This window comes from Piliocolobus tephrosceles, chromosome 6 (genome assembly GCF_002776525.5).
Source record: "Piliocolobus tephrosceles isolate RC106 chromosome 6, ASM277652v3, whole genome shotgun sequence".
Classification (NCBI taxonomy): Eukaryota; Metazoa; Chordata; class Mammalia; order Primates; family Cercopithecidae; genus Piliocolobus; species Piliocolobus tephrosceles.
The window spans coordinates 127,116,484-127,136,716 of NC_045439.1; the positions used below are offsets into that span (position 1 = coordinate 127,116,484).

Here is a 20,233-nt window from a genome sequence, read left to right on the forward strand (position 1 = left end):
TAGTCTTCTTCCCATGAGGCCTTCCAAGAATTAATAAAGCAGATTCTTAATTGTTAGAACTAAGGCAGAGTCAAAATAGGAGACTTAATCTGTGTTTTGACTGCATCCTCTGTTGTTGGTGACTATCTTAAAACTTTTAAAGGTACTCAGGTTGACTGCTCATCCCTTCCTTCCAAAAATATTAATGGGGCACCTGCTGAGTGCCAGACCCTGTGCCTGAGTGACGCAGAGCTTCCCAGCAGCTCTCTGTGCTGCTGAGTCCTCAGTGAAGATGGGGGTGGAAGACCTGTGCATAAGCAAGGCAGGCTGAGGCAGCAGAGACAGACTCGGGGGGGGGGCTTGAGGGCCACGATGCCCTTGACCTGCCTCCTCTCTGCAGCACCTGAGCTGCTGGATTGACCCATTTGAGGTGTGTTAAAAGTCCTATATTCACTTTGGGTCCGAGGGTAAAGCATTCCCAGGCGTTAGTTGTCTCCTTGAAGCCAGCAGAAGGAAGGATAGAGAGTTCCTAGGCAAAGGCTACCATAGCAGTTAAATTTTTTCAAATAAAAATCTCCTTTTCACAGAGCTTCTTAATAAGCTGCTGGCAAGGCTGCTATCGATGCATCCTGCCAGTAAAGAAGAAAGGAGAAAGGAAGAAAGGTAAACAGCCTGGGCATCCCAGGCCTTCCTGGAACTTTCATAGGATTGGCTGATTGTTTCTCACAGTTCTAATTAAATGGTTAGCCCCGGGGAAAGCAGACAGACATCTGAACGAATTATGAATTCAGAATCGCAACTGAAACACCTCTGTTTAAATTTGTCTAGCTTTAATGCAAACCAAATCAATTAGCTGTCAGTCTGACTAATATTTACTCTGCCCAGTCATTACGATTAAATATTTGGTGAAATTAGCTGTTTTATATAAGTATTTAGTGTTATCTTTTATTGCAGCGCATCGGAACATTTTCCTACATTGGCAAAGCATTTTTGTGATACCTTCACATCTGGAGAGCTGTGTAATTAATATCATTAACAAAAGGAACGATGATTTAATATTATTCAGAAACTTCGGAATGCAAGGCCGCCATTGTGTTCAAATGACCAAACTGGAAATGAATGTTATGGGGCTTAGGATAAAGTTCAATCAAATGCAGATGGTATTTTATTTTAATTAGCTCCAGTCCCTATTGTATAAAAGTGCTTTGATAAGTGATGGAATTTACAATCCACCCCATGTCACATGAAAGCAGATAGAATGTACATTTGTGAAAGCAAAACAAAACTCAAGGGGGGGTCAACAGCAGGACTTTGTTAAGCACGTGTGTGTGCATGCACACTTATTAGGCATCTTCTTTGCACTGATCCTGTACCAGAATGGTACAGTCATTTTCCTTGCATTCTTAATTACCTTTACTTGATGTTTTTCTTGCCATCTTTGAAAAGGGCCATTTTGCTCAGATTGCTTTGTTACTCAGCCCTAGCCTTGGAGGAACAGCCCCAGTGTTCTCAGTGTGCAGTTATCGGTCGCTGGGTTTTTCCAAGGCTTGTCATTTAAGCAAACTGAAAGCATTTGTTTTTAACTTGTTCTTTTGCCAAAAGTCTGGAGAAGGGTGGATATTACAGAAGCGTCGACCAATCACTGAAGGGGCTCACAAATTTTTTTAAAATTACTTGTTCTGATTATGTTCCAAGCTGGCTTATACTTAGTCGTTGCTGCCTGTGTCTTCCAGACCTTACATTTTAGCATGATGACTTGGGTTCAGCTCTTTCCTTCCCTACAGATCTCAGCCAGATTGGTGATGGAAATGGAAGGATAAAGATGTAAAGAGGGAGCCTTGGTGACTCCTTACAGGGCCGTAGGAGGCTTCGGTTTGATGCTTCATTTCAGTGCTTTAAAGTTTAGAAGTTGCAAAATGATTGCAAGGACCAGAGAAGGCATTCTGTTTTGTAGGATGGGACTTTGCCCCCAGAGTTTAATCAAAGCTCGGGTTTCCTTCCAGCAGTGATGCAATGTTGAAGTAGATCTTTCCATTAACCACAGATGGAATTTTATCTAACAGTTTTGTGTGCTAGAGCAATTCAAAGTGCAAACAAACAGAAAGTTCCTGACAAGAGCACATAGACAGTAAGTGACCACATTGGTCTCAGGGGTTGATGAACTGTGTAATGGACTGAGGGCAGGGCCAGGCAGCTGCCCAGGGCCCAGTGGATTTGCCCACATGGGGACGGTGGACTGCTCCCCCATGAGGGTGATCAAGTGACAGTGAGAAGCTGGCTGTTCACATTTTAAGTGCCACCCAGCTGGTTCTAGTGGTATGGCTACTAGGAATTGGTAAAAAGTTTGAATGTGTAAATATACCTTAAAAGACACCACACCATTTTATTCTTTCACCTGAATGCTCTGCCCTTCCACTTAGATGTCTCAAAGACAATTCAAAGTCAACATGTCCCAAACCCAGCTCACTGTCTCTGACCCAAGTCTGTCTCAGAGGGAAGCACTCATCTACATTTCACTGCAGTGCCGGTAACCTCTCCTTCCCTGCTATACTTGCTCCACCTCCTGTACAACCCGGCCCTGCCATGTCCTGTGTCTCCTGCCCTAGGCCCAGCTCCTGTCATCTCTTGCCTGCACCACTGCACTGCCTCCCTTGCTGGCCTCATATGGGCATCCTGGCCCTAGCCAGTCACCTCCCATACTCCTGAGGGATCCTCTGAAATACATGCCTGATGGTGCCACAAAGCTGTATCTACACCTCCCAAACCCTGCTTGTTCTGGTCTCCGGTGGCCCCCTGAGTCCCAGACACCACTGGCCTTTAAAATCCTCCTTGGATGACTTTCACTCTTTTTCCCTCTGCAGAGCTTTTGCATAGATGGCTCCCCACCTTCCCCTGTTGTCGCTGTCTTCCTTACCTTCCCCTCTGGGCTCCAGTAGCCCTGCCACCAGGAAGCCTGCTCAGAGGCTGCAGACTTGGCCTGCTCTTCTAGCAGAAGTATGTTTGTATTCTAGATCTGGCCCTGGAGTAGGAGCACACAGCAGTGTTTGTCGGGAACGATGACTAGTTCAGTTTGTTTGGGATCTGTCAGGGACAGAGACAGAGTCGGCAGGGGAGCTGCAGGTGGTTCCTGGGGGACCTGGATCATCAGGCTTGGGAGGGCGTTCAGTATTCCAGAACCAGAGGAGAGGCGATGGGAAGGCGAACTGACCGTGCTCTGCGGATGCATCGGGAGAGAGGAACTTGGAGTTCAAAGCATGCAAGCCTATCTCTTGCCAATGCAACAGGAAGTTATCAAGGGCCAAGGCCACATACCATTTGTTTTTACTCCCTTACAAGTCCAGCAGCTAGCCAGAGAACAGTAGACAATGCTTACTGAAGCATATCTCAAGTTCCACAGATTTGGTTCACATAAGCAAGATATGTGTAACATAAGCAACTTCTTTCTATGTAAATACTTTAGAAGTAAATTCTGACCCACCTTGGCTAAATTATAGAAAAATCCTAAATATAGTTTGAATCGACAAAGCTGTATCCTGTTTTGCTGGAGCTAAAATAACAGAGGTACGGACAGTGACTGAGTATCAGATATGTTGAGCAGCGTCAGACTTCATAGGTTGTTAGTCAGCTGGGGCAGTTGTAACAAAGTCCCATAGGATGTGGGGGCTTCAACCACAGAAATGTATTGTCTCGCAATTAGGAAGGTGGGAAGACTGAGATTACGGTGTTGGCAAGGTTGGTGTCTTCTCAGGTCTCTTGCAGATCTCTTGAAAAGGGCCATTTTGCTCAGATTGCTTTGTTACTCAGCCCTAGCCTTGGAGGAACAGCCCCAGTGTTCTCAGTGTGCAGTTATCGGTCGCTGGGTTTTTCCAAGGCTTGTCATGGGTTGGTGTCTTCTCAGGTCTCTTGCAGATGGCTGAATTCTTGCTGCATCCTCAAATGGTTGTCCCTCTCTGTGAGTGGCTCTGTCCTAATCTCCTCTTCTCATGGGACACTGGTCAGATTGGATTAGCCCCCCCATCATGACCTCATATTAACGTAATTACCTCTTTAAGGCCCTTATCTCCCATTAGAGTCACATTGTGAGCTAACCCGGGTTAAGATTTCAACATAAGAATTTAGGGGCCGGGCGCGGTGGCTCAAGCCTGTAATCCTAGCACTTTGGGAGGCCGAGACGGGCGGATCACAAGGTCAGGAGATCGAGACCACCCTGGCTAATACGGTGAAACCCCGTCTCTACTAAAGAATACAAAAAACTAGCCAAGCGACGAGGCGGGCGCCTGTAGTCCCAGCTACTTGGGAGGCGGAGGCAGGAGAATGGCGTAAACTGGCAGGCGGAGCTTGCAGTGAGCTGAGATCCGGCCACAACCGCACTCCAGCCTGGGCAACAGAGCCGGACTCCGTCTCAAAAAAAAAAAAAAAAAAAAAAGAATTTAGGGGTTCACAGGTCAGCCTCTAACAATAGGTGAAGCCGGGCTCTGGCTGCCTCTTCTGTTGTCAGTGAGTGGCGGTGGGTGGCGGGCAGTAGGGGGAGGGGCACCTTCTGTCCCCTTTCAGCAAAATCAGAACTAACTTACAAATGAATAGCTTCACTTTCCCAAAGAGCTTTCACACGCACCGTCCCATTTCCATCATCGGCAGAGCGAAGACTTCCCTCTCTCATGACCGTTAAGCAGGGGTCTTCTGGCACCTGTAGTTCAACTTTGATGGAACGAATTCAAGAAATGGTCTCTACACTGCTGCAGTTATGGCTGCAGGTGAGGAAGTGGGGAGGGAGCTGGGCTCGCAGCTGCCTGGATGACATGGGAGGTGGTGGTAGGGGTGGCTTTCTAGGCTGAGTTAGAATGTCTTTTATTTTTCGGTTCCTCCTCCCCCTCCTCTACAGCCCAGGCTTACTCACTGGGTTCCTGCTGTGTGGTTGCCATGGCAGCCTGGTGTTTCCCCCAGCCCCACCCCAAGGTGAGCCAGTGCAGCACCACAGGTGGGCCTGGGCACCTCACTGTGATGGGCTCTCATGAAACCATTTAATCATCTCACTTGTGGTGATGGTCCCCTTGCCCTGCTGGAAGATGACAGCCGTAGTACCGGTCCCTCACTCAGGGAAAACTTTGATCTGCTTTCTACCTCTGTCTAGCTTGGTTCAGTGGTTTTTAGCCATTTGGGGGGATCACAGGCCCCTTTGAAAAGCTGATGAAAGTTGTGGGGCCTCTCGCTCTCCGGAAGAAAAAAGAAATCATGCTCATGCTGGCACCATTTTGTAAACACTTCTAGGGTTTCTGGGACTTGAGCCTATCCTTCCACTCCTTGAGGGACTGTGGGATCCAGGGCAAGAAGACTCCAGCGTGGTGCATTAATCATTGCCTGTCAGTGAGAGAAAGGCCACATTGCACGTTATGCAGTGACAGGCACTTGTCAAGGAGTGGGATTTTTCTTTCTTTAAATTCACCTCTCAGCCTTCTCATTTAGCTCTTTAGCTGGTTGGATGTTGGCCCAGCAAAGTGCTCAGAGCAGTCAAGGTTGATAGGAATTGAGATCTAAGCACCATAGACTATTGAGTGCACAAGCTCTCAGAGAGGGACTGGTCCCAGCCACGGCTTTACAGCTTGGAGGCAGAGGCCCAGGCAGGGTGCCTGCCTCCCACACAGAGAGAATAACAGGTTTATTTTCTATGGTGCTCTGATTGTTCTCTCCTGGAGGAGCCTTTAGAGCTTGGTGACTCCTGGGTGCAAGGTCTGGCCTCTGACTCCCTCCCTTGATGTGCCCTGGTATACAGTTAGGGCTGGCTTGCAGTCCCCTTGTTCTTTCACAGTTACAGAATAAAGTAACTTTCACTTTGATGAAACCAGGGAGAAAAGAGAAAAGAAAGAGCGAGCTGAGCTGTCTCCCTTGCTTTGGCTACAACTGTGCAGAACCTGTGTGAACCTGGTGTCCCCAGCCCTGCTGGTGTGTACTTCAAGGAACCTCAGCAGCTTGACTCCCTTGATGCTGTGTGGGACCCCTGGATCCCTGGGGGAGGGTCTCTGTGTATGCCCTTTGTGGCCTTCACTCCATCTCAGAGCAAAGACTGTGAAGCCCCTCTCCTTTTAGGACTCTCCAGTTCCCAAGAACTTCTAGGGGCCTTTCTGAGCCACAGCAGGGCCCCCCACAAATAGGCAAGGGCTTGAAGTTAGGGCAGAAGGACGTGGTGGCTTTGGGTGGAAGTGCGAGTGGGAGGGATTTCATGCTCTCTTTGGTGACACTGGCTCATGAGTGAAAGTTTCAAAACACCCGCCCCTGTCGCTTGTCACACCTGGGACTGATGTGTCAGCAAGCTTCTGGCCCACCTGTGGCCCACAGGGAAGAAGACATGGCGAAGGCTGCCCATGGCTGCTTGCTGAAAGGACACTTGGACAAGGATCACAACTCAGTGGCACGGACAGCCTGTGACATGGCAGGCCATTTACTGGAACGTGAGCAGGGCCCACTCCTGGGTCTCTGCTTGTTGTGTTACCCTTTAGGAACATCCTTAGATTTTACCTCACCTTATCAACAGAGGGACAGTCAACGGATGCCTCATTTTAACTTGACTTCTCAAGAAGAAAGCTGGAGGAAGCACACACTACAAAAGAAAGTGTTGCTGTGCACTTGTCTTGAGAAGATGCTGAAGCCTTCTTCATGGTTAGAACTATAAGTATGCTGCATGTTTAGCAGGAGACATACATTTGGGAAATAGAGGAAAGGAAAAAGATCAGAGTGAAGTTCTATCTTCAAAATATGACTTTGAAGAAATCCTGACACTTTCTACAGATTTGCAGAGAAAGATGGTTTGTGTTTGGGCTAGAAGTGGCATTTGGCAAACTTTGCCTTTGCCCCAAATCACCTATAGTTGATCTTCCACAAAAAAAGTCAACAGATGTCATCCAGCAGTCATTAAGACCTAATCACATTTTCTTTTTCTTCTTTTTTTTTTTTTTGTTTTTTTTTTTGTTTTTGAGACAGTCTCACTCTGTCGCCCAGGCTCGAGTGCAACGGTGCAATCTCTGCGCACTGCAAGCTGTGAAGGTTGCTTCCGTTCGATGGGAGAGCTGGAGTTTTAGTCACTTGTTTTGGGGCTGGTGACACACCTCTGACCTCCACAGAGTGTCCAGGTGGCTCCTGGTTTCACCCCGAGGGGGCATTGAAGGCAGAGCTTTGCATCCCAGCTGGGGAGGGGAGGGAGAGGCACTTTGGTCCTGGCTGGGAACCAGGTATATTCATGCTGATCTTCCCAGAAGCTAGCGCCAGACAAACAGGAAGACTCAGTGCGTTTTTGTTGAGTGACCCACAGAATAAGTGACCCCAGGATGCCTGCTGTCCAGAGATATTGGGGAAGGTGAACCTGGAAAATGACTTTCTCTTTGTGATGGGTAGGAAGTGGGATCTGGGATCCCCTTGTGCTGTCCTGGAGCTGAGCGAGAAGGAAGGGAGTGACTGGAACCCAGAGGAAGGAACAGAGTGGCTACTAGGTGAATCAGCCTCTGCGACTGCACCGTCTGCCTGCACCTCATCTCCACAGAGAAGCCCCCGTGCCTGGTCAATCATCTGTTGTACAGCGTTCAGTTCCGTTGGCCTGACAGCACCTCACTTGCCATCGGAGACTTACAATGAGAAGGTCTGTTAGCAGAGAGAGGGCTGCCCCTGTGACCACGCCAGAGAGAGAGCCCCAAACTGTGCTGCAGGCCCCAGGCTATCACAGCCTCCCTCAGAACTGTATGCCAGTGATGTGGGGTTTTTCCCAGAGCCCAGCAAGGGCCAGGGGCCGGGTTGCTCAGGCTCTTCCTTCCTGCCAAGGAACGCTCTTATGACTTCTGGCTCTATGCTTTCCCACATCTCCCAGCTGATTAGTGGGGCGTCATCCACTTGGGCTTGGAAGGGCAGAGTGTGCCTCCTCCTCTGACTGGAAGTGTGGTCTGGTGGGCACAACAGTTGGAAGGGGCTGGATGTTGTTAGAACAGAAAGTGAGTTTGGGGCCCCTTAGCACAAGCAGGGCTCAGCCTGGCAGGAGGGGCGGAACATCCCTGGGAGCTTTGGGCTGCGCGGGATCTACATACCACTGTATTTTATAATAGGGTGCTTAATAGATTATGAAATATTGTTTGCTGCATCTTAGACCAGGTAAAAGCTTTCTAGTTCAGGCAGTAATATATGGGGACATTGCAAAATGCCATCAGCAGGTGTTAGGAACAAAATATCTCATTTTATAGTTTTATTTTCTGTGGAAGTATCTATCAGCGGCCATTATAAATTATCCAGGACTTGATGCTGAGGATTTTTTAAGTGTCTGACGTGAAATTGATTTTGAGCCCTTTGCAGTGTTTCTAAGGCATGTGGTCTGCTGGTGTTTTATAGACGAATTACATCAGGGTGGGACAGGCTGGGATGCCCCTCTTCCGGAATTTTGTCCTGTACACCAAGGATGCCTTGGAGATCATCCCCAGTCCTAAATGTGAGCTATGTATGCAGGTGCTCAGCTTTCCTGGGTCAGGATGATGTGGAGAGGCCGAGGCTCAGGGAGGAGGAAGGGAAATCTTATCCCTTTGCCCTTGGGTACCTTTACTCCCTGCCTGTTCAGCCTTAGGTAGCTCCGTTCCAGCTTCCAGCATGACCCTGGTCACCAGCCTTGGGTCACCTTGGGGCCCCTCCCCCTCCTCTTGTATCCTCGCCTTCCTCTAGCTGCCTCCTCCGTGCAGCCTGCTCTGTTTGGAACTCACATCATACTCTGATAGGTGGGATCCCCTGAATGTAGTGCAGACTCCTCAAGAGCACAGCCCTGCTGCCCATCCTTATCCCGCCCATCTCAGGCCCCAGAGCCAGGCTGAACCCCAGCTTTGAGCATTATACAATCAGGTGGAGCTGCCATGGTAAGACCAAAGGAAACATTCCCACTCAGGGCCCATGAAGTCTTTACCCCAAGATCTTTTTAAAATGAAAAAGCTTGTCTAGCTTGAAAAGAATGTGTACACAGGATGATAAGAGCAGGTGTGCTCCAGGCACTGGTCTGAGGGCTTTCTGTGTGTTCGTATATTAACCCTGTGGCAACCCATGACTGTCCCCACTGTGTGGGTGGACACCACCCTGAGGCCATGGGTGTCCACTGCCAGCTCTAAGTCACACAGCTGGTGAGCACGGGGCTGGGCTTTATTGCAGGTGGCCTGGTGCCTTGATCCTTGGTCTTAAATATCAGTGATACAGCCTTGTGAACCTTTTTCCTTGATCATGAAAACAAATCATGCTGATTGAAAGACAATTTATGACATCCTGAAAGTAATTGTAAAATTTTAAATTAGCAATAATGTCACCACCCAGGAATTGATGCTACTACTATTTTGCTGTATTCCTTTCTAGATTTTTCTTTGTGCATGTTTTGGTACCATGTTGCTGGTGGCTGCCAAATTTTCCAATATATGGCTTATCATATTTACTTATGTCCTTGCTGTAAAGCAAATTCCGATGCCGATTAACCAAACACTTTCTTCATTCATTGCTTTCCCATATATATATTTCCTTTTTCTTCAGGACAAGGGTCACCAAATAATTTATTGGCAACTTTACAAGACTGGCTTCCTTCCTTGCCTCCCTCCTTTCCTTCCTTCTTTTTTTTTGACGGGGTCTTGCTGTGTTGCCCAGACTGGAGTGCAGTGGCACAATCATGGCTCATTGCAGCCTTGACTTCCCAGGCTCAAGCAATCCTTTCACCTCAGCCTCCTGAGTAGCTGGGACTACAGGCATGTGCCACCATGCCCAGCTAGATTTTTTTTTTTTGTAGAGGTGGGGTTTCACCATGTTGCCCAGGCTAGTCTTTCAGGCGATCTTCCTGCCTCGACTTCCCAAAGTGCTGGGATTACAGGTGTGAGCACTTTCTTTCTTTTAGTATAGAGACTTCAAAATCTATCAGAGTGGTGTTATTTATTCCTCTGTATACACAAACAAGTTCTCATCTTTCAAATGTAGTCACTTTGAAGTGAAAATGTCCCCAGGAACTTACCATCTAAAATATCTACGACACAGATATTCATGCACAAGGAAACCTGTAGCACCTGCAAAGAGGCTACATGAAATCAAGAAATCATTTCTAATATAAACAGTAATTGCATTTCTTCTGGTAGGTGAAATGGCTCCAGCAACAGGAAGTGAAACGAAGGGTGAAGAGACAGGTGCGAAGTGACCCACAGGCCCTTTACTTCAACGACCCCATTTGGTCCAACATGTGGTACCTGGTAAGTAGGACAGGACCTCTCTCTGCCCCAGGACTCTTGCCCTGCCAGGTCTCTGAAATGGGTTAATTTCCCCCCCAATGAAGCTAAATTCAAACATCTCCAGACAGACACACTTGAAGGTGTAAAACCCCTATGTCAAGGCTGTGCAGCACCAGCTTTCCTGTGGATTTTTTCTGAAACTATGCACACAGCCTGCGGTGGGGGCTCATTGAGAAGGGAAGCGATTTGATGCAGGCTGTATGACTAAATGGCAAAGCCCAGCCCCTGGACAGAGCTCCTGTTGGGAGGCGATGCCCTGGGAAAGTGATAGATTGCAGGTGCAGAAAAAGCAAGGGAGCGCTCTGCATGAGTCTCGACCTGACTGGGAAAGAGCATCTCTGCTATATAAGCAGGGATAGATGTTCCCTCCTTATTTACTTGCAAGCCTAAGCGTCTTCCTGTGGGATGTGCACCGAGTGTCAATTCTGCATCTGGAATGTCCATGGCGGGGGGACTTTGTGTCTTCTGTGCTTACAGCATTGTGGCGACAAGAACAGTCGCTGCCGGTCAGAAATGAATGTCCAGGCAGCGTGGAAGAGGGGCTACACAGGAAAAAATGTGGTGGTCACCATCCTCGATGATGGCATAGAGAGGAATCACCCTGACCTGGCCCCAAATTATGTAAGTCAATCCTCGGAACTGACATGCAAATATACTCAACTGTGCTAGTCATTAAGTAAATGCAAGTTTAAAAACAGTAAGGTCCCATTCTCCTCCAACTCCCATTAAGTTAGGCAGTAAAGAAAACTATGCTGGAGAGAATTAGGAAAATGAATGCTACTGTCAGGGACAAGGGTTTTGCAGAGGGATTCATTCACATGCTTGCAGAGTCACATATACTTTTAGGAATGGAGCCTAAAGAACTAAGAAATGCATGGAGGGGGATCATCAGCATACAGATAGTAGCAACACGAACAGTGACAGGGTGACAGCGTGAAAACATGGTCTCTAGGCCCAGAGTACCTGGGTTCCTATCCTGGGTCTGCAAATGATTAGCTCTGAGATCTTGAACAAGTTACTTCTCTGTGCCTCAATGTCACCATCTGTAAAATGAGTTCATAAGAGAACTGGTCTCTCATGGAGTTATTGTAAGGACTAAATTAGTTAAATGTAAGGAAGCAAGCTTGGCATATAGTAAATATGATAAACGCTTGAAATCCTCTAAGGGACCTGGGCACCTACCAGTGATTAAGTAAATCATATTGTATCCATCTGACAGATCATTATGCAGCCCTTAGAAATGAATTTTGCAGACTATGTCAACAACACTGGAAAGTTTTCACCATATATTTTAAAAGGAGGATGTAAAATTATGTGAATACTATTATTACAGTTATATAAACAAAAGCATACCTATTAAAAATATAAAAGTAAGGAAATTCTGACACACATGGCAACATGGATAAACCTTGGACGTTATGCAAAGTGAAATAAGCCAGTCACAAAAGGACAAATACTGCATGATTCCACTGACATGAGTGACTCAGAGTAGCCAAAATCTTAGACAAAAAAGGTGGAATGGGGTTTGCCAGGGCCTGGGAGAGAGGAATGGGGAGTTAGTTTTTAGTGGATATAGGGTTTTGCAGGTTGGAGAGAGTTCTGGAGATGGGTGGCAGTGATGGTCGCACAACACTGTGAATGCACTTAATGCCACCGAACCACACACTTGAGAATGGTTATGGTGGTATATTTCCTGTCACGTATATTTTACCACGATAAAAACATATAGGAGATTATAGCTATAGTAAGAGGAATCCCACATGTGGTTTCTGTTTGCCAATAGAACATAAAATCCATTTAAACAGAGCTGTCATATGCCGCGCCATTTCTCCTCACTCACCAAGATTCCATTTCTTAGGATTCCTACGCCAGCTATGATGTCAACGGCAATGATTATGACCCATCTCCACGATATGATGCCAGCAATGAAAATAAGTATGTCACCACCTTGCCTCCTCTCCCCGGCTTCTCTACCCCTCCCTGCAGCATCGCTATTGAATGTGTGTGTGAGGGAGCTGGAGAGGCAGTGACTGCCGGTGTATCTTCCCTGCCTGGGCGCTAGGCAGGCTTATCCAGGAGTCACAGCCCATGCCAGGCACAGCCCTTCAGACATGGCCAGCTTCTGTGGAGTTAGCCTGTTCCTCTGAGGTGTCACCATTGGCGGGCAGCTAGAAATGTTTCCCACTTTCTTGGAATATTTTAAAAGAGAAGCCCTTAAGTCTAACAGTCTCCATAACCTGGTGTGTGAAGATAGCAGTTTGGTCTATTTGAGCACATAGGTCACATGCCTGAGCTTTTGTGACTGTGACCTCAGGAATGAGGTGGAAGGGGCATGAGTGATGCTGGATAGACCCAGGTTCAGATCCCAGCTCTCCCACTTACTGGCTGCGTACATGCTGGGTGAGCTGGTTGAAAATTCATGTCTTGGTGTCTTAGAGGCTTGTCTAGGCCAATGACGTCCCCTACCTCACAGGGTCACAGGAAGGGTCAGTGAGATGATGCGTGAAGAACGCACCCAGCAGATTCTCCAGAAATGGCGGGTGTTTTTGTGTCACTGTCACTTTGCAAGTGGAGGCAGTGGGGTGACAGAGCCCAGGTGACTTTGCAGTGTAAATGGCTGCCCTGGGCTTGGTCCTGGGAGTTCATTTGCTGTCTCTTTCCTTTCTCCGTCAGCATGCCCCATACCCTGAGCTCTTATCGTTCCTCCAAAAATATTTAGAGGAAAATAATAAAAGCCTTCTTCCTCCCCACTGTTGACAAGATGCTTGCTGAGGGGCAACCCCGATTATAGTCTTTTAGTTTGTGGTTGCTTTGATTCTGAGATTCACAAACGGATGCACAGGCAGTGCTGTGCAGGAAGCCTCAGCCACTGGAGTTCCACACAGCAGGCTGCAGAGCTCCCGGGAGCCTGCAGCAGCCCAGTCTCATGCACGTCCCAAGGTGCCCTTCCTGTTGCCAGTGAGGACGCCTGGGGCAAAGGAGGAATGATCCACATACCATGCAGTGACCCTTGAAGGGTAGGATTCAGTCCCATCCTGAGCCATCCATCGAGCTCTGTGACCCCGGAAATAGCCCTGGCCTTGAAGCTGTGTAGCTTCCAGGGAAGGACAGATGACTCTCTTCCAAAGGGCTGCTACCTGGGGCGATTTTTAAAGGCAGCTTTAAATTTGAATCAATGATTCCCATCCTCTGTGGACTCTTCTCAAAGATGTGCTATTTCAAGTTGCTCCTATTTTGGCCCCCGCTGGAGGAATTGACCCGATGTGGCACATCAGAGAATGGGGTCATTACTGAGGAAAGCAATTTGTTTTTCTGGTCATTTCTTCATAGTCCCCCAGCTGCTGAGTGTTTAATTTAGAGCATTCTTCTTCAGCTCCAGCTTAAATGGCCTTAGAAGCACAGGAAGGGCTGCCTCAGGGTGAGCATGGTGTTATAGGCGCATAGGGGATGAGGCAGGTGACATCAGCACCAGTCCGTTCTTTCATCCTGCCGGGCAGCAGGTGTCCATGCTGCTAACCACAGGAGACATGGGGCCGAGGTGGCGCAGCATCCACCCTACACAGCAGTGGCCATGTGCCGACTACACATGCTGGGAGGAGGAAGGTATAGGGCCACGGGTACTGGGGCAGGCACCTTCCTCCAACATGGGGGTCAGGGGAGGCATCCTGGAAGAGGTTACCTTGAGTGAGCACTTGCCACATTCAGGATGCCAGGAAGGGCTGTACCCAGGCTGACTTGGTGCCTTCTCCCAGAGTGGGGTTGGTGATGAGAGGGGCTGCAGGAAATGGGCTTTAATGACATCTCAGGGCTTCGGACAACTGACTCTCTTGTTGCGTTGAACTGAGCCATACACTGAATTCGCTCAAACTTTCAGGGCTGCGTCCTCACTTGGTTTTTTCCCTTGTTTCAGACACGGTACTCGTTGTGCGGGAGAAGTTGCTGCTTCAGCAAACAACTCTTACTGCATCGTGGGCATAGCATACAATGCCAAAATAGGAGGTAAGGCCGGGTGCGGCAGCCTGTGAGCTAAGGGGCCTGGGGCAGGGGCAGCTGGAGAGCTCCCTGTCCGCTGGTCTCAGCAGCCTCCTGTCCTTTAGCCTTGGCCATGTCAGCAGGCCCCTGGGCCAGAAGCAGCAGTGCCATCTGTATCATGGCCCAGGCAACTGGCCCACAGGGACTGGGGCCTCAAAACAGAGGAACTGCTTACTGTTTTGCCTGAAAAGCCATTGCAGTTCCCATCGGAAAGGTACTCTCTCTCCTCTAGTCCTGCTGGCCTGGCCACTGACTCCTAGAAGGCTGCATTGATTCCCCACTGCCAATAGCCTTCAGTGGCTCCCTGTCACTTCCCAGACAGAGTCACGGCTTTTACCTGGGACCAGAGCCTTCCCTGGGTTCCGACTCCCACTCAGGCTTGCTGGACCACTTCTCCTGCCCCTGCCCTGGCCTTAGAGGACATTTGTCATAGTGTCCCTTAGACACATCTGGTCTTCCCAATTTATGCCTGGGCTTGAACCATTCCCATCCCCGCCTCCCCCTGCCTCTCCACTTGGCTCCGTCCACCTGTGCCTTACGGCAGTTCATGCCTGCTCTGTTCTATGAAGTGCTCTGTTCTGTGAAGTGATCCAACGCTCCCCCATCTCATTCACCAGGGAGTCAGCTCTTCTTGGTCCCTTTACAGAGCAGCAGCTGCCCCTGACCCTGCGTGCATCTGGCCGTGCCATTTAGCTTCTCACACTGGTCAATCAAGCTGCATCCTAGCAAGGGCTAGGATGAGGCTTTGGAGTAAAATGTTGAATGTCTTTCTGTTCCCCATGGGAGCCCGGCAGTGTGACAGCTCAGTCACCAAGTGCTCTGAAGGCCCCTGTAGGTGCGTGTCAGTGACCCGGGAACTGAGCAAGTGGGGGCAGCAGAGAGGAGTGCCAGAGAGCCTCCAGGGACGGCGGCTTCACCCAGGAGACCTGTCTGCCTCTCAGTTCGAAGGTGCTCCTGCTCACTCAGGTGGCTGCAGTGGGAAGCCACCTTCCCGGGGCACTGCCGTTCCTGCCACTGAGCCTTGGTGAGGGTGGCTGCAGCCCCTTTGGCTGCACTTATGAGCAGTACCAGGCAGGGAGGTTGGGCCAAGGTTCCCTGGATCAGTAGTCCTTGGAGGAATTTCTTGTGTTTCGAAAAGAGGGTCCTTAGCTTTTACTCAATTTAGGACTCTCTGCCTGTCTTTTCCCATGGAAATCTTGAAAGTGGCTTGGATTTTCATTTTATAACAGAATTAACCCCCAAGGGCGTGTTCTGCGAACAAATCAGGAGACTGTCAACTGGCCTCACTCCTTTGTGGATAGTTCTTGCACACTGAGATATATAAGTTCTCCCTGGAGCCTTTGATGATGGGTGCAGAGCCCTGAGATGTCTCTCCAGGAGCTGTAGAATCGGGCCAACCTGGGTGCCAGTTCCATGCCCACCACTCACTGACTGTGTGTCCTTGGACAACTTACATAACCTCTCTGAGCCAAGGTTTCTTTACTTGTGGGGTGAAATGACCATGAGGCAGCTGCCTCCCCAGGTTTGTTATGAGGATGAAGTCAGATACCATGTGTGAAACCATCGGCTTGGGCTAAGTCCGCAGGGGGTAACTGAACTCCTCCTTACCTCTTGCTGAGACTCTCAGTGGGAGAATAAAAACCGTTTGTGTTGCTTTGAGTGAGGGGTGGACCCCACCTTTAGGGTTGCTTGAGCCTTGCTCCCCCAAGTCCCTAGACTTTGAGCATGGCATCCTCTGGGAGCCGTTAGAAATGCAGAATCCCCACCTCAGGCCTACTGAGTCAGGGTCTGCATTATAACAAGATCGCAGGGGGTTTGTCTCCAAGTGACAATTTGAGAAGCACTGGTTTAGAGCACTCCCTGGGATCACACAGGTAGGTAACACTTATATTGTGGATTGTGGGGAGGAGTCAGTGGGAGTAACATGCATGAAGATCCTCCCAGATAAGGTGCACAGTAAATACAGCGTTATCATTAGATAGTTCTACACTCATTGCCAAATTCTTTCGCTTCGTTCCCCAAGTGCTACAAGTGAAGGTGCTCCCTCCAGATTTGGAGAATGTAGGGATAGAAGTTGGCATGTGTTTAAAACAAGAATAATAGCAATGCACTGTGGGTTTATAATGTAGGAAGTTACATATATATAAAAACAACAGCAGAAATGGTAACAGTGATGGTGAATGGAAACACTCTATCTTAGATTTATACATTATACAGAAAGTAGTATACTATTAATTCCAGATAGACTGGGATAAGTTAGGATATGCATTATAGTCTCTTGAGTGACAACTAAAATTAAAGATATGAAAAGGAAGAGCTCTATGGTCAGCTCCAGGGACATCCCAGAGAAATTCCCTGTTGTGTGCCAGCACACTCAGAGAGGGAGGCTGTGTTAGGGCACCCCACCCGGAGGTGGGCTTGAAGGGAGAACCAGGAGGAAGCGGGGTGGCTGCCTGTGTGGAGGGGCTAAAGCTGTTTGCAGCAGCTTTGGAGCCAGTGGCCATCACCAGATCCTTGGGTCAAGGCCAGCCTCAACCCCACACCTACCTGGCAGAGAGGTGTGAGCTCCACCTCATGTCCTCAATCTTTATGTGGCATGCTGATCCCAGCCCCATGCCGCAGACCTAATTGTCTCCTCAGCACTCTCACGGGTAGTCAAGTCCTCTCATATCAGGCTCAAGCCATACCCTCATGCTCTGCCCTCACAGAATGCCTGCTCTGCTGCTCCTGGGCTCCCATCTGCCCCTTTAAACTTCAGTACGTGGTCCTGTGCCATCTTCCTTGTTGGTTCCCTCCAAAGACATGCTGAGCTCCTAGAGGCCCAGAACTGTGGCCATCATCTCTTTCTTCTCTGTCAATGGCATACCCAGTATTACACATGCAGCATGTGCTCAACCATATTCAATGCATTAGTTAAAAAATATCCCTGTTACACACATCCTAACTTATCCCAGGCTATCTGGAATTAATAGTGTACTTTCTATATAATGTATGAATCTAAGGTTGTTTCCATCCACACTCACTGTCATTGTTTGTGCTGTTGTTTTTACATATTTTACTTTCCATATTATAAACCCACAGTGCATTTCTGTTATTCTTGTTTTAAACACGTGGTTGACTACAAACTGCTTATGAAAAAAAATACACTTACCTACGTATGTACCATTCCACTGGTCTTCCTTACTTTTTCTAGCTTCAGATTTCCATCTTTCCATTTATCTTCAGCCTGTCTCCAGGCTCTTTGGTATTTATTGAGGTTATCTCTCATCTCTTTTGGTATTTGTTGAGGTTCAGGTATGCTGGTGAAAAATTCTCTCAAATTTTATCTGAAAGTGGCTTCTCTTCATTTTTCTTAAAAGAAATTATGCTGAACATAACCTTCTAACTTTTTTGTCTTTCAACACTCTAAAGATGTTATTCTATTGTCTTCTGTTATCCATTGTTTTGGATGATGAGTCAGTTGGTAATTGTCATCCTTATTGTTGTTCCCTTTTTTTTTTTGAGAGATGGGGTCTTGCTCTGTCACCCAGGTTGGATTGCAGTGACACAATCATAGCTCACTGCGGCCTTAAACTCCTGGCCTCAAGTGATCCTTCCAAATGAGCCTCCCAAGTATCTGGGACTACAGGTGAACACAACCCTTCCCAGCTAATCAAAACAAAACAAAACAAAAAAAAAACAACTTTTTTCCTTGTAGGATGAGATACTGCTATGTTGCCCAGGCTAGTCTCAAACTCCTGGCCTCAAGTGATCCTCCCACCTCAGCCTCCCAAAGTGCTAGGATTACAGGCATGAGCCACCATGGCCTGTCCCTATAGCTGCTTTCATAGTGTTATTTTTTAAAATATCTGTGCTTTGCCTGTGGCTCTAACATTCTTTTGTGTAGTTTTCTTCATATTAATTCCAGCTTGGGTTTTCTGTGCTTCTTAGTGGGTTATTCTTTTTAAAGAAAATTTGGGGGGAAAAATGTCAATATTTCTTCACAATTTTTTTAGTTCCATTTTCTTTCTACTCTCTGTGGACACAGTTACAGTTGTTAGATTGCTTAATACACCTCACAGTTTACTGAGGTACTGTTCACTTTTTTTAACCCTTTTTTCTCTGCTTCAAATGGGATGATTTTTATTGAACTTCAAGTTAACTAATCCTTCCTTTTGTTGTGTTCAGTCTGGTCTTTAAAAAAAATTTTCAGGGCTGGGCATGGTGGCTCACACCTGTAATCTCAGCATTTTGGGTGACTGAGATGGGTGGATCACCTGAGGTCAGGAGTTCGAGGCCAGCCTGGTCAATATGGTGAAACCCCATCTCTACTAAAAATACAAAAATCAGTCAGTCAGGTATGGTGGCATGCACCTGTAATCCCAGCTACTCGGAAGGCTGAGGCAGGAGAATTGGTTTAAACCTGGGAAGTGGAGGTTGCATTGAGCTGAGATCATACCACTGCATTCTAGCCTGGGTGACAGAGCAAGATTCCATCTCAAAAAAAAAAATTCAGATATTTACTTTTCTGTCTTATGATTTCCATTTGACTCTTTTTTTACTATTTCCAAATCCCTCCTGTGTCTCCATCTCTTCACTCATTATATCTTTTATTTTAGACTCTTTAACATGTTTGTAAGAAATACTTTAAAGTCTTTTGCACTTAATTCCAATAGCTAGGTCATTTTAGGAGTATGTTTATAATGACTGATTTTGCTCTTTACAGTGGGTCATATATTTCTCTTTCTTTGCATATGTCTAGTAATTTTTTATTGTATGGTAGATACTGTTACATCGTAGAGACTCTGAATTCTGTTGTCTTTGAATACCATTAAATTTCGTTCTGGCAGTTGGTTAAATGTGAGCTTGTGGAGACCTGATTATTCTTTCTTTTAACGGTTATCTTTCTGATTTGCTCATAGCCTTAGGGAAAATCCTTTAGTCCCAGGATATAGTCTGTACTCCTAGACCATGACCCTTTTGGTATTTCAATGGAAAGCCTGAAATGTTTAAACCCAGACCTCTAACTTAGCAAGTCTCAAACTCCAAATGGACTGCCCTGTAGTGGGCAGCAGCTGAAATATCTGCTCAGCTCATCCAGCCTCTCAGCTGTTGTTTTCCTACTGGACTTCTTAGAGGGTTGCCCATGTATAGTTCAGGGTTCAGCCAAGTGATTGTGAGGAGTTTATATGTTCTCTTCCGTAGTTCTCTCCTTTCTGAGATTTCTCCTCTCGATTTCCAGCTGCTCTGACGGTCCCAAACTCTATCCCTCGACTCCTCTGGAGAATAAGATAACACTCTACTGTGCTTTAGTATTTGAGTTCTAGCCTCTCTGCACCAAAAGAAATGGAAATTTCTCTCAAGAGGAAAAGTCATGTCAACTTGGATCATACCCAGTATGGTTTGTCAAGAATTGAATCCCCTGCCTACCCTCTGCCTTTTTCTGGTCGTTCTTCAGTGCTCTTAAAAAGTTAATTTTTTCTAAGTAACTATTTTGTTCAGAATTTATAATTATTATCTTTAATAAGAAGAGTTAGTCTGATATATGCAACCCTGTCATTGTTGAACTTAAAACTTGTGGTTTATAGTTCTTTATCAATTAGATTGTGTATTAGTTATCTATCGCTGTGTGGCAGTCATTCTAAAAATGTAGCTGCTTAAAACAACAAACACTTGTTTTCCAGCACAGATAGTGGCTTTGCTGAATGTTTCTGGTTCAGGGTCACTCATGAAGTGCCAGTCTAGCTGTTGGCTGTGATTGTAGTCTGAAGACTTGACTGAGTCTGGAGGATTCACTTCCAAGATGAGTTACTTACGGGGCTGTTGGCTGGAGTCCCTGATTCCTCACTATGTGTACCTTTCCAGAGGGTTGCTTGAGTGCCCCCATAACGTGGTAACTAGTTTCCCTCATAACAAGTGATTCAGGAGAAAAAACAAAACCAGATCAGCAGTGTCTTTTATGACCTCATCTC

General features: G+C 47.2%; 1 protein-coding gene across 1 annotated transcript in view; it reads left to right on the top strand.

Annotated features, from left to right (window-relative positions):
- PCSK6 (proprotein convertase subtilisin/kexin type 6) overlaps positions 1-20,233 on the top strand; it is a 193,525-nt gene that overhangs the window by 56,141 nt on the left and 117,151 nt on the right. Inside the window, exons 5-8 of the mRNA XM_023193592.3 lie at positions 10,101-10,211; positions 10,728-10,871; positions 12,109-12,185; positions 14,161-14,249. Of these exons, the coding sequence (XP_023049360.3) occupies positions 10,101-10,211; positions 10,728-10,871; positions 12,109-12,185; positions 14,161-14,249 (421 nt within the window). The remainder of the gene's footprint in view (positions 1-10,100; positions 10,212-10,727; positions 10,872-12,108; positions 12,186-14,160; positions 14,250-20,233) is intronic.